Source organism: Corvus brachyrhynchos, unplaced genomic scaffold, assembly GCF_000691975.1.
Source record: "Corvus brachyrhynchos isolate BGI_N302 unplaced genomic scaffold, ASM69197v1 scaffold70, whole genome shotgun sequence".
Classification (NCBI taxonomy): domain Eukaryota; kingdom Metazoa; phylum Chordata; class Aves; order Passeriformes; family Corvidae; genus Corvus; species Corvus brachyrhynchos.
The window spans coordinates 9,720,454-9,733,523 of NW_008236217.1; the positions used below are offsets into that span (position 1 = coordinate 9,720,454).

The 13,070-nt window shown below is 37.5% G+C and overlaps 1 protein-coding gene across 2 annotated transcripts in view; it reads left to right on the plus strand.

Moving 5' to 3' along the window:
• Positions 1–12,855, plus strand: part of RMDN2 (regulator of microtubule dynamics 2) — a 51,873-nt gene extending 39,018 nt beyond the window's left edge. The window contains exons 8-11 of one of the 2 annotated variants that reach the window (XM_017746552.1): positions 60–158; positions 1,925–1,978; positions 2,067–2,147; positions 2,625–2,927. In XM_017746552.1, coding sequence (XP_017602041.1) covers positions 60–158; positions 1,925–1,978; positions 2,067–2,147; positions 2,625–2,633 — 243 coding nt within the window. In that variant the 3' untranslated portion in view covers positions 2,634–2,927. Of the gene's footprint in view, positions 1–59; positions 159–1,924; positions 1,979–2,066; positions 2,148–2,624; positions 2,928–12,126 lie in introns of those variants that run through there. The other variant, XM_008643413.2, reaches the window with a different exon arrangement.
• The last annotated feature ends 215 nt before the right edge of the window (positions 12,856–13,070 follow it).

Below are 13,070 nucleotides of genomic sequence, written 5' to 3' on the forward strand. Positions count from 1 at the left end.
AAACTGAGAAGGAACTCTAAAGAAATCGGACTTTAAAATTCATTTTTTTTTAATTCTAGGTAGCTCAGTTGTCTTGGATTGAAAAGAAAGTAGCTGCTGCTCTCTTTGGGACTCCACCAACTTCAACAGTAGAAGAAGCATTGCAGAATTTCCTCAAGGTGAGTCCTAGCCAAGGGTTTTCCTGTATTGCTGCTTACCAGCTGTTATATGTGAATATTGTCAAGATGTCTGTTCAACAGACTATGTTCAGTAGCTATAAATTCGGGGCTTTTCTAAACACCACTGAGCTCTCTATTAAAATATGTTTTTCTTTTCAGTTTTAAAATTAGTTTGGACATGAGTGGTTAGCACCTTTCTTTTCTTTATTTAGTTTCAGGAAATTCTCCAATGAATTGCCCTGGTTAATAGGTATTGAATTGAGTGTGATATGGTTGTAGATTAGCTACATATGCTTTTGAGACAAATGAACCATAGTGATAGTTGCTGATTTGCCTGTTTCTGCAAGAGCGTTAACATAGGCAAGGAAAACTTTGACATTGTGATGCTTCTCTTTTTCTGATCTGAAACTTCTTTTCCGTTGCATTTCAGTAGAAGCCCTTCATAATTGTGGAGATGAAATTGCCTTTGTAGTGAAGTAGAGAAGAAAGCTCTGTCATATAAGTCCATGTTTCTGGGCATTCTACTTGAACACGGTTACGACAAAACACCACATGAATAAAATAAATCTATCTTTCAGTGCCTTCCACATGAACCATTTCTACTTCTGGAGCTCAACAGCATACAAGTATACAAGTTTTTCACTTGACTGGATTCAAAGCATAACCTACTATCACTACAATTACTTTCAGAAAGTTTTTCAAAGAAATAGGACAGGCAGATTTTCTTCACTATCAAGAGTGTTTGTTTTCTGTGTTCTTAGTCTATTTAAAGATTGAATGATCTCCTGAATTTTGGACAGTACAATACATTACCATCTTCCCAGTTTAGGAGATTTTATCTTGAAGGTCACATTCCAGAAGTGCTAGAAATAATTTCAAACATTCGCTTTAGCTTCAGGGCATTTTGTGGTAGGCTGCAGAGTGACTGTGGTTTTAAGTCATCTTCAGCAACAAAAATCAAATTACTGTCTAAAAGACAACTGTTTGGGTTTCTTTTTCAGTTGTTTGATTCTACACAGTTGTGGTGAAAGCAGCGTTGTTTTGGTCCAAGGATTACAGCTACTATAAATCTCACTGATGTAGTTTTTCCCTCCAAAAAGGGGAAAAAGTTTTTTGATTAAAAGCTGCTTCTTCATTAGTAGATAATTAGTAAGGGTTTTATTCATCTTGCAAGCTTTTTTGTCTTTGATGTGTTTTAAAAAAAAGACGTTCTTGAATTTTTTTAATGACCTGAACTTTTCAGAAGATGATACTTTGGAAAGAGAGGTGAACCCAGAGTTAGAAGATAAGAGTCTGTGGAAGAGAAATAGTTGTAAAATTGATAAACACAGTCCTTTACTCATTACATGAAGTGTGAATGGTTGGTTGCTTTCTTATTTCTTTGATGAGGAAATAAATATTCATGATCTAGAGACAGTAGTATCTTCAAACCTACCATGTAAGTGAATTAATCCAATAGATCTTGTACGGAATGACCCAAGATCTTTACAGAGCACTAAGGGAGAGAGGAGAGCAAGCAGTACAGAACATTTTAATGTGTTCACTATCAGCATCTCATGTGCCTGGTTTAGGGTTTGAGTTTTGTATTTTCTTGTTTTCTTGATTTTTTTTGAAGTGCTACTGAACAAATTGCATTACGTAGAGTAGGGATGATTCCATCTGATGTTTGAGGAAATGTACTGCATTACTAAAAATGTTATGCAGACCACATAAATCTCATCACACAAGTTTTATGTCTATTTTCTCTCCTGTTTTTTATTATTTAGGCAGAAGAAATGCATCCAGGATATTCCAAATGCAATTATGTGTATTTGGCAAAGGTAACCAAGTTCTTTTAAAAATAATGATTTGTAGACTCTGGTGTTCTTACAGTGGTCTGATTGGAAACAAAATGTTTTTTCTTCTCAGTGCTATAAAGATCTTGGCCAGAAAAACAATGCACTGAAGTACTGTGATTCTGCACTGTCAATTCTCTCAGTTACTAATGAGGTGGGTATTGAGAGTGATAACTTGTCCCTTGTGACTGCTCTCTTGTCTTTGGCATCCATTATTGCACTGCTGGTAACAACATAATGTTTCAGTTTTTCCTCTGAACACAGATCATTCCTTTTTCCTCCACTCTAGGTTGGCTCATTACAGTTGTCTGTATCAACAGCTTTAAAAAAAATCTTTGTTTAGGGAACTGTCAGAGACTTGTCTGTATCAGAAATTGAATTGTACTCTTTGTAGTTTAACCCACTTCATTAGATCATCTTCAGTATAAGCAATTGAGTGTGTCACTCTAGCTGTGCTGAAATTTTCCCCAGACCTACATTTTCCTCGGTTGAAAGCACTCTGGACTTTTTGTCCTACAGTCTCTATCTCTGTTTCTGAAAGCCTCTGGTTTGTGATTCTTCTCAAGGACAGTATGTTAACCACAGCAGAGGCAGATGAGTTATTCAAGATTGCCTTTGTCTTCAACCACAGGGCAGTTAAGGAGGCACAGTTCTTCAAGTCACATCTGCTGGAATATAGTTCATTGTAAGAGATTACTAGATTCTTCTTGAAGCCCATTTTTGGTATGTGGACAAAAAATTTCTGCAAATATTTGAGAGACTGTAAGTTGTTTAATATCTCAAATATAAACCAAGTGATGGCAAGAAGGTTCACTGTGTGATCTCATGTAGAAGCAAGTCCCATGACTGACCTATGACTGGAAACATCTTACCATCCTAGAGCATGACAAGTTCAAACCTGAGCTTTGTCAGCCTAAGGGACCCCCTTTCAGCACAGCAGATGTGGTATGGAGAGAGAGAGAGCAAATATTTGAGAGACTGTAAGTTGTTTAATATCTCAAATATAAACCAAGTGATGGCAAGAAGGTTCACTGTGTGATCTCATGTAGAAGCAAGTCCCATGACTGACCTATGACTGGAAACATCTTACCATCCTAGAGCATGACAAGTTCAAACCTGAGCTTTGTCAGCCTAAGGGACCCCCTTTCAGCACAGCAGATGTGGTATGGAGAGAGAGAGGTGATTCCTCCCCTCCTACTTAATTCTTTGAAGTTAAGGAAAAAGACCATTAAATAACTCTGTAACTTGACTGACAATAAGTGCTGTGTGCGGAGCACTAACATGTTTATGTCAAGTGTTCCTGCTGGGAAGAAAGACCACTGCGTGCCTCACCAGCCGCTGCTCCTGGGTGGCCTAATTTTTGGCCCAAGTTATAGTATGTACCAATCATTAATTAAGTAATCATTGCTTATGTTCAGTGTTTCTTTAAATATGTATTGATACAGATATGACATTAACAATGATTTAATTCTGCTTTATTCTTTACTTACTGTTAAAATATACCTTCAGCTTGCCTACTACAGAGCATAGGCAGAACAAGACTGCTACAAATTATCTGTTTAATATCCCATCACGTTTCTGAGGTATCAGCAGACCTGAGAAGGAGAGGGAACCCTGAGGTGAGAGCAGGAATTCAGAAGCAGTCTGAGGGATAGGTGTATGTATTCTGGAAAGCAAGGTGATGATGAGAATAAGAATTACTGGTCTGTGAACAGAAGAGTGAGCATCAAACGGGCCCCAAAAATCTTTTGTCCGTCTGAAGAGGAGAAGTTGATTTGACCACTCCAGTTTTGACTAATTCTATAGATATCACAGATTTGTCTCCTTTGTCTTGTTTACTTGTGGTGTGTTTTGAGTTAAGTTTAGAAAAAAAGAATCCAGAAAAATATGGTATCAGGGCAGTAGTATGTAATTCAATTAAAAAAAAAAACCAACCAAGCACTCAGCACAGGGTAAAAAACCCAAGTGCACGCTGAAAGAAATTACTGTGAAATGGAGATCTGCAACATGAACTCTGCTGTTGCTGACTGTTACCTCAAATCCCATCTGAATTTGAATATTACATGTTGTTTTGGTTATTGTGTTACAGAAAGACTGTTGCTGATTTTTGGGAAAACGTGTTGGAAGTGAAGTGGTTTCCTTCACTTGGAGCTGTATGTAGGAATAACATCTAGTGAGATTAGTTTAAGAGAGGGAAGAGACTGTAATAAGACTGAAGAGGCATTGGGGAGACAGTAATAAGCAGATGCTAATAAAGTGCCTGAATTGACTGCAGCCCTGTAGAAGATGGGGTTCGTGGTCTGAAAAAAAAGCACAGGTCAGCAGCAGTCTGAGGATTTCTTTCTGTTTGCCACAGCACAGGATCTCAAGGTTGTAAGCAGTGTGGTATTTTGTCACAGTCATGTGAAACCCATCATTCCCAAGTGTAATCACAGTTTCTCACATGAGTTTTCTCTTTCTTCAAGCAGGGGAATTCCTTTATTGTTTTTAGATGTTGGCTTCTACTAAGAAACATGTATTTGTATAAAGGCATAAAATCAGGAGCAGACTGAGAGACAAAGTTGCTGGAAAGGTGCCACAAAGAGGAAATGTATAGTATTTCATGATACAAATCATCTTGCAGAAAAATAATCATAGACAGTGGTTTACTTTTTATTGCTTCTGAGCATCCACAGTTTCCAATGACTTCTGGGAACCAGAGGTGCTTGGCATCAGTGAAGTAGCCCATAGCTCATTTTAATCCTCAGGTCAAATTCTCAGCTGCTGTAACTCAGGACACTTTTTTGACCCTTTTTCTAGGATTCATTTCATGTAGCATTTTGATTTAAGTGATATTATTTTTGTCTTGAATGTTATATCAGATCAAAGTACCCCTTCTGTGCATCCACTTCTGTTCTACCACTTACAGAATATGTTTTAATTCAAGGGGTAAAGGGGCTTCCAAGCATAGCTAATTCTTGTTAAAGAAAAAAAAATCAGACAGCCTGTTTCAAACCTATTGTGAATCTTAAAAAGGATACACAGAAATTATAAAAAAAGAAAAAAGTTCTTATTGAGCGAGTCCTGTAAATTTAGTTACAGGAGGATTTTTAAATACATGACAGTTTTTTGAAATAGTTTGGCACATTTCTAACTTATCAGTCTATGCTTTTTTTTTTTTAAAGGAAATATGTTAGATTTGGTTCAAATTACATCTGGAAAAACAAATCTGATATTACAGTGCAGCTTAAGAGACCTTTCTCTATCCTCTCTAAACAAAAACTTCCAATGAATCATGCAATCCTTCCTTGGCCGTAAATACTGTCATATGGTGGAGTGGTACTTCACTGCTGGAGGTGCATGGGACATTAAATTGTCCAGTTTTTCTCTGGTTGCTACCCAGGTGGATAACCTCAGGGTCCTGGGAAACATTTGCCCCTTCAGTAAAAGAGATCCTAATGTTCAGGGCTGCTGTGAGTTATTGTAAAGTGCTTAACAGCTGCTCTGTTCATCTAGTGAATGTTGCATTACCCTTACTGAGACTCATTACTTTGTAGTGTGCTCAAAGCCTTGCTGAGTGTGACTACATGAAGGGTTGTTGAAACCAGATGTGGTGGACTATTGTGGTAGAACAAAATTACTTTTTTAAATTTGAAGACAAAAATGTAATTTAATTTTGAAAGCACAAGTGTCTGTCTTGCGTATAGAAAGACAAAACGAATGTGTGTGTGTTTGGTTAAACACGTGGTCCTTTGCTTGTAAGGGAAATAAGACACTAATTTCTTGTTTATAATAAAGATTGTTGGAAATTTCAAGGCTGGAACTTGTAGAATTTCAAGTCTCAATGTAGGATTATAAAGTATAATAGTCAAGAAATTATTTTTTCTTGTATCTGGAGATGAGCATGAGCATGAGCATGAGAGTGAACTCTGTGCTTGTTGGACCGGTAGGCTCACCACAAAGAAAGTAATAGCCTAGCAGAGAAAGAGATTAAAATTTCAAGGTTCTAGTCTCTATTACATGTTTTATAATGAATCTGAAAAGCAGCAGTTATGTTACAAAAAGTGTAGTCTTGGAAGAGATGAAGACAGCAAAGCGGGAAAAATGCAAAGGAAATCTATTTGCACTGAGTTGCTGAAAGTTGTACTTAAAATGCAGATAAAAACTTCCCTAAAGCTGAGAATGTATTTTACAAAATTGTTGGTGATTTTGGGCACTTCTTCCCAGTAATTAGAAATTATGGCAGCTCAGAGTTGAAATTAACAAGTGAGAGAAATTTAGATATTACAGAAATTGATGATTATGGCATTCACTTCTTACAGGTGTAGAATGGGAGGAAGCAGAGACTTGTTAAAGACTCTGCTTCAGCCTCAGTGACATCTGTGGAGGAGTTGATAAATGTAGTAATAGGCAGCAACAATGGCTGAAGGTTTACACAAGAATGCAGCTGCTGAGAAGAAATCATGCTCATACAATTTCCTTACACGTTTTTTACATCACCATAATTGATCTCCCTGGCTATTAATTTCATTTTTAATATCGTCTGTAAGGAAAAAAGTGGGAGTTGCAGAGGGATGGGAGAGAGGTCAGCTATATACTTCAGCACCCATTAGCTGTTCTATTACAACAGACCATTTGTGTATCTGGATTTTTCAAGATTTTCCAAGAAATACCTACTCCAGCCAACATAGATTGGTCGTATGAGCAGACCTTGTTGTGATATTTCCAACAGATCTCATTTGAAGCTGCTATGGTAATCTGCCCTTCTAAGTAGGATTTTGAGGAGAAAAAAGTAATTTACTCTTGCTTTTAAAGTGAAGGTTACAAATTATGACCTGTTTTTGAAAAAAACTACCAATTGAAAGTGTGAATAATTTGCGCTAATCTTATAAAAGTGTTTTTGTTTTCTCATCGACCAGAATGTTTTCTTTTCACAACATCTTCAGCTCAATAAAAAATGTCGTTCTTTTCAGAGAATATTTGTTGCTTTAGATTTTTTGCACATCTGTCCTCCAAAAGGCCAGCAAAATTTGATGGTGTTTCAATTGAAAAATAATGGAAGTGTTCAGATTTGTGTTCATTTTGAATTCTAGGCTATTGTTTTTCTGCTAGCACTGTTTGTGGAGTTGAACAAGAGCTTCCTAATAGCTACCACAAACTCAAAGCTAAAATGTTTTTTGAGTATGCTTTAAAAAACTACTCCTTAATTAGTGGGTTTGTATACAATGGATCTGACTGCTTCAAGCTCAGAGAATACACTTTTTAAAAAACATAAAGACATCAGATTTCAAACTAAAATTCAAGGAGAAAACGATACATTTGTTAAAGAGCTGCTAAAATAATTTGAGACTGCCCATATTTTACATTATTTTGCACTTCAAAGAATAGTCTATTTTTATCTTAGTGATCAGACCAATTTTCTATCTGCATGTTTTTGAAGTTCTTGAAAAAAGGTTTGTTTGTATTGTGTACTTATTTCTTCTTTCCCTCTGAAATTGATTCTGAAAAGTGATGAAGATATTTTTTGTAGTGTCACGGTTTCATACGTAAGGATGAAGTCTATCCTGATAAATACCAAGCTTATTATATTTATGATTAAACTGACTATCACACAGTATTCGTTTCAACATCCTATCAAAGGTAGCACAGTTTTAGCATAGTTCTTAGTCCAGCAAGACTGGTCAGCAGCCAGTTCCCCAAAGTGTGGAGTGTGTCTCCTCTGCTGGCATTCTGATGATGCAGGGGCAGAGTGGGAGCAGTATTCACAGAGGCGGTGGTACACTGCAGAATTACAAAAATGGATTTGCAAAAACCTATTTTGAATTTTCGTAGAGTAGTCAGACTTCTGGGATTTTGAAATATATTGTCTTGGAGGCAATATACAGGGTGAAGGAAAGCCTTGATGGGCACCTTTGTGAGGAGGCTGTAACTGGGTGCAGTCGTGTTGCAGCAATGTTTCAGCAATGACTGCGCAGAAAGAAAAGCTTTAGGTCCCATCATGGGAGAGGCAGCAGCCGGACAGAAAGAGGAGAATGTCTTGAGCACCAAAAGCTCCACATAGTGTACAATAGTAAAAGAAAACCAGATCATAGGTGAAATTTAGTCTTTCAAGTTAGAAAAGAACCAGTGGATTAAAATTTTACATGACTATTCACTATTCTAAATTGTATTCTGCTGTTTTGTAATTTTTCAACAGTAGTCTTTGAATGAGTTGAACTGTTTATTCATATTCTTCTGGGTGCGAAAGGGTATTTTTCCCTCTACTTGAAGTAATATCTGAAAATGTGTAATTATTGTCAGCTGCATATTTTAAAGCTGTGCTTGCCTTTATCCTAAAAGCCTTGAGAAGTTATAGTTAATCCCCAGAGGAAGGTAGTGATAGTCTGAAAGAACATAGAATTCCCTATCTTGTACAGACAGCAGTCATATAGAAGGTGGCATGTGGATGATTGCATTGCTGTACTGCAGTATCAAAGGAGAATACTGATGGTATTATACAATTGTTAGTGCACACTACAGTCACGCCATCTGTGAGTCTGTCAAAAATCGAGAAGGGATATGATAGCATTTAGCTTTGTATGATTTATACTGTCCACAAGAGCTATTGCTCTCTAACAATCCTTGTGCATGTTTGGGAGTCTCTTCTGTTACAGTCCAGGATTTCTCCTGGAGCTGTGAGGGAATGATACAGCTGTACCCAAAAGCAGGAGTGTCTCTCGGCACCTCATTGCTGTTACTGCATATCAGAGTACAGCTTTGGACCACCCTTGCAGCCCAGCTCATTTAATATACCATGCTGCTCTGCTGACTTCAGTGAAACCCTACAGGATGCATGTCAGCTTGAGATTTGGCAGTGGTTGCACACAATTATGTTTTCGTTGGCTGGTGTAACCATTTTGGTTGTGGTCATGGGGGTGTATCATTCTCTGTTGATAGTTGGGACTTTGTCAACAAGTGCACACATGTGCAGTGCCTGGGTTGAGTGTGTTAGTGCATAAGGAAATAATTAGCAGAGATGGAAGGTAAAATCATTATCTTTCTGTCTTGGCTTTAATTGCCATTTAATTTTTACATGCACATTTATATGTGTAACTATCTGTGTAAATGTATCAGTAAATTTTTTTAAGCAGAAATGAACTGTCAAAATGTGGACTACTTCCAGTTAAGCCAACATTCCCTTTTTCCCACCAGCTCTCTCTTCCTTCTTGCTCTTGTTTTCAATTCCCTCTCTCCCCTTGTTCAGTCCCTGGCCTCCCAGGTCTTTTTTTCCTGTGCATATCCCCTGCGAATGTTGAAACACGAAAGTAAAGCAACAAAATAGGAATAAGGCAAAATGCAGTCCCTGGCCCTGTAATTTGAATACCTTTTGTGTAGCAGTTTGCAGAACATTTTGAACTCGTATTCAACTCTGAAAATGATATAAGGAGTGTTTAATAAATGTAAGCCTTGACAGTAGAAAGACAGGATTGAAACTGGCTATGTATTCAGTCAGTGCTGAACTAAGCCTCAGGGTGAACAAATGGGACTGACGCAAGTATATTGCGTTCCTCCTATGACTTGCACCTCTCCTTCTGCTTGCCACACTCTAAAGGGAGAGCCTGCTGTCTGAAAAAAAAAAAAGCAGCCGACCTTATTGTTCATTTTCAGAAAGCCACAGACCCAGAAATCAACAAGGAGGAGAGTTGGCCCAAGACAGGATTTATGGCTTTGTCTTTCCATTAGCAGTCAAGCTTTGGGCATTAATGAGTTTTCACCCTTAAAACTGGAAACTGGTACACTGAACAGAGTTGTGGCTTCTCTCTCCTTTTAGCGTGACACACCTCTTGGTCTGGAAGGACTCTATCCAAAGGTGACATAATAGTTCCCTTCACTGATCACTCTCAGCTTTGTTTTTAATGCCATTACTGATTTTTTTCAATGCTTTTGCCATATCTGTTCTTATTGACTGGAAGCTGCTGGCTCAATTAATGCAGCCCGTTAAGTAGTTTGCAACAATAATTCCTGCTTTTACTGCTGTAGTCCTGTTTAGAACTGGCAAACCAAAGGTAGAATGCTTTGCACGTTTGCAGTTTCTTCTCCAGACAGTTCTTAGAACAATCATGGGTTTGTTCCGTTCTTTTTCCTAAGCCCAGAGGAAGATTCAGGGAAGATTGCCCAATATTTTCTGGACCTTTGCAACTTGTAAAGATCATTGCCCAATATAATCCTTTACTTCTTAAGAGAGAGACAATTATCCAAAACAATTTTGAGATATATTTTTAAAATGCTGTATCCTGCAAAATGAGTAGAGAATCCCATCAACCCATGAAATGCTGAACACTCTTCAGATATGAGAAAACCTGCATCTTTATAATTTTCATCTTAGAAAAGTGTCATAAGAGTACAACCACATACAATGAAACTTCTGCATTTCTTATTAGCATGGGACAATATCTGGCTTTTTACTTTTTTTATTTAACGGAGTTTAGAATAATTTTCACAAGTTGACCACAGTCAGTACAGAAAAGAGTGTATTTTCCCTGAATTAAGGGAAAATTTTGAGTTTTTCAATTTTTGTTGAAATCAACAGCGTGTTTCTCCAGACAGCCTGTCGTGACGTGGAGTTTAAGGGGTGCTCAGTCCTGTATGACATTTCCTTCTGTTAGAGTATTTTGGCAAGAGCTTACTGGCTTTGCAGTGTGTGCCTTTTAAGGCCTCTGATAAATGATTAGGCAGATAGTTTAGCGTATTGTTGCCAGTGGGAGTAAGGCAGTAACTCCAAGAGAAGTGTCCAGCTAATGTATTAATGCCTTAATCCAGACCAATAATATAATGTAGTTTGACATGTCTGGCATATGGTTTCTATCATCTCAATATTCTTCTCTGTTCCTCCATGACATTATAGACAGCTAACCAAAATAAAGAGAAGCAGGAATTTTTTCACCCATAAAATATATTCTAAAATGTTCTGTATTTTGTTCCAGCTCTTTGGTTGATTGGGTAATGAAGTGATCCTGAAATTTAGTGATTACTTCACTGACTGTCTACAGTATTTTCTTTCAGAATATCCTGTGGTATTGTTATTACTGGTCCCTGTCATTAGAAATACTTAGCAAAATCTGTGATGTGCAGGTACTTTTCACTTGCACTGTTCAGTATCCCTGGGTGCATGTGTTGGGTGTTTGGACCTTTACAAGCCTGCAGGTATGAGGTGCTGACATTTTAGAAATGTGGTTTTAAACCAAGGTGCATTTTGCAAGCTAGAAGTTCTGCAGCAGCAGCTAAAGGAAGCAGATTATATCCAGGAGACTTTTAAAAATAAGTAGAATAATGGAGTTTTTGTTCCGTGATTACATGCTTATATTCATGTGCCCCTTTCCAAGCAGGTTATACATGGAATAGCCAAAACATATGTCACTGCTTACCTGTGAGACAGTTTTAGGCCTGGGATAGGTTTAAATCCTCATGCAAACTGTGCACTTAACACATTGGCCTAAGAGGAGCCTTTTCCTGCTGCCCTAGGAGTACAGTGTAGTGTTGGCTCTGAGCACAGCAGGTCACTTTTCTCTTGCTCCCACACTGGCCGCACTCTGCTGTGAGCCCAGTAGCATAGGCAGAGCTCAGTCTGGAAGATACTGAGGGTGCAGTCAGCCCATGGTGGCTATTACAGGTAGGTCTGGCTGTATGCACTGAAACCACAATCTAACCTATGTCATGAATTACATTTCCCAATGTTTTCTTCTTAGTTGCCTAATAAATCATTAGCAAACATCACAGAATGTGATAGAAATGTGCATAGAAAAACTGCACGTGGTCGGGATGCAAGATTACATCAGGTATAAGGCAAGGCAATACTTTATGCAAAGCACACCAATAAAAGTTATATCCCAGGCTGAAGGGCTTACTGGTCTGCTGAGAAGACTATTTGTGGGCTAACATTTTAAGTGCTTTAACAGAGCTGTAAAGGGAGGGCTGCCATCTGGCTCTTGTTTTCAGTTCAAACTTTATTTTTGTGTTCACTGATAAATTAACTTACTAGGCAGTCTTTACATTTTGTGGCTGTTGCAGTTGTGTGTTATGTCTGTTGTTAGTAAAGAAATGTGGATAGGCACATATTAGGCAAATGAAGGGATTTATCCTCTCTAAGTTGATGCATGGTTGTCTGTTTCTTTCAGGATAAAGAGGCCCAGAAAGACTTAGAGGCTTTACTTCTCACACTGAAGCTCTGATACTACATACTTTTAACTCTTCATGCTGTAATAAAATTGCAAAACTAAAATGAGAATCTACAGTGACTGGAAACTGCGGGTGAATTTCAGCTGAGTCAATGGCAAAACAGTCATTGATTTTGGTTGTCTTGGATCATGGCCTTTAAGTGTCCGGCAATTATGATACTAAAATAATACATTAATTTTTGATTCTTTATAATCTTGTACTGAAGTTTAATTTTAGATTTCTGACACTGTGAGTCTGATTCTCTGAACATCAAGTCCACTGCTGGCAATGGACATACTGGGGGTAAGAATGCAAAAGGAATAAATCTCACTTTGAAAGTTCAATCAACTAGTATGTGATGCCAGCATAGAACTGTGTGTAGCATAAACAAACAAAAAATGTTTCTATAGTAAATTATATTTATATCAACTAATTTACACAGATGTGTACAGAAGAAAATCATGAATATTTACGTTTACACATTTCTCTGCTCTTAAAAAATTACAATCTTGTTCAAGTTAAAGAAAGCCGCTGCCGCAACAAAGCTCTTTTTATTTTAAACCTACTGCTGGTTTTACAAAGAAATATGAAAATTTTATAAATTAAATGTCAAAGTTATAATTTATTTGTAACATCAAGTACAATATTAAAGATCAGACCAATTAAATGAAATTGTTTAGATTAATCTATTACAGCTGTGATGTTTAATGGATTTTGTATCACAACCTCCATCAAGTTTGTGAAGTCTGGCTCTCTCTTTGAAGAGTTGCCTAACGTGGTGTCATCAGTGTCTTTGAAGAACCTTGTCCAGCGTGTGTCCATCACTACCCTTTTAGATCATCTATGTAACATAAACTGTACATAAAAATAGACTACTAAAGACCTACTTCTGTCTGTGTAGGAC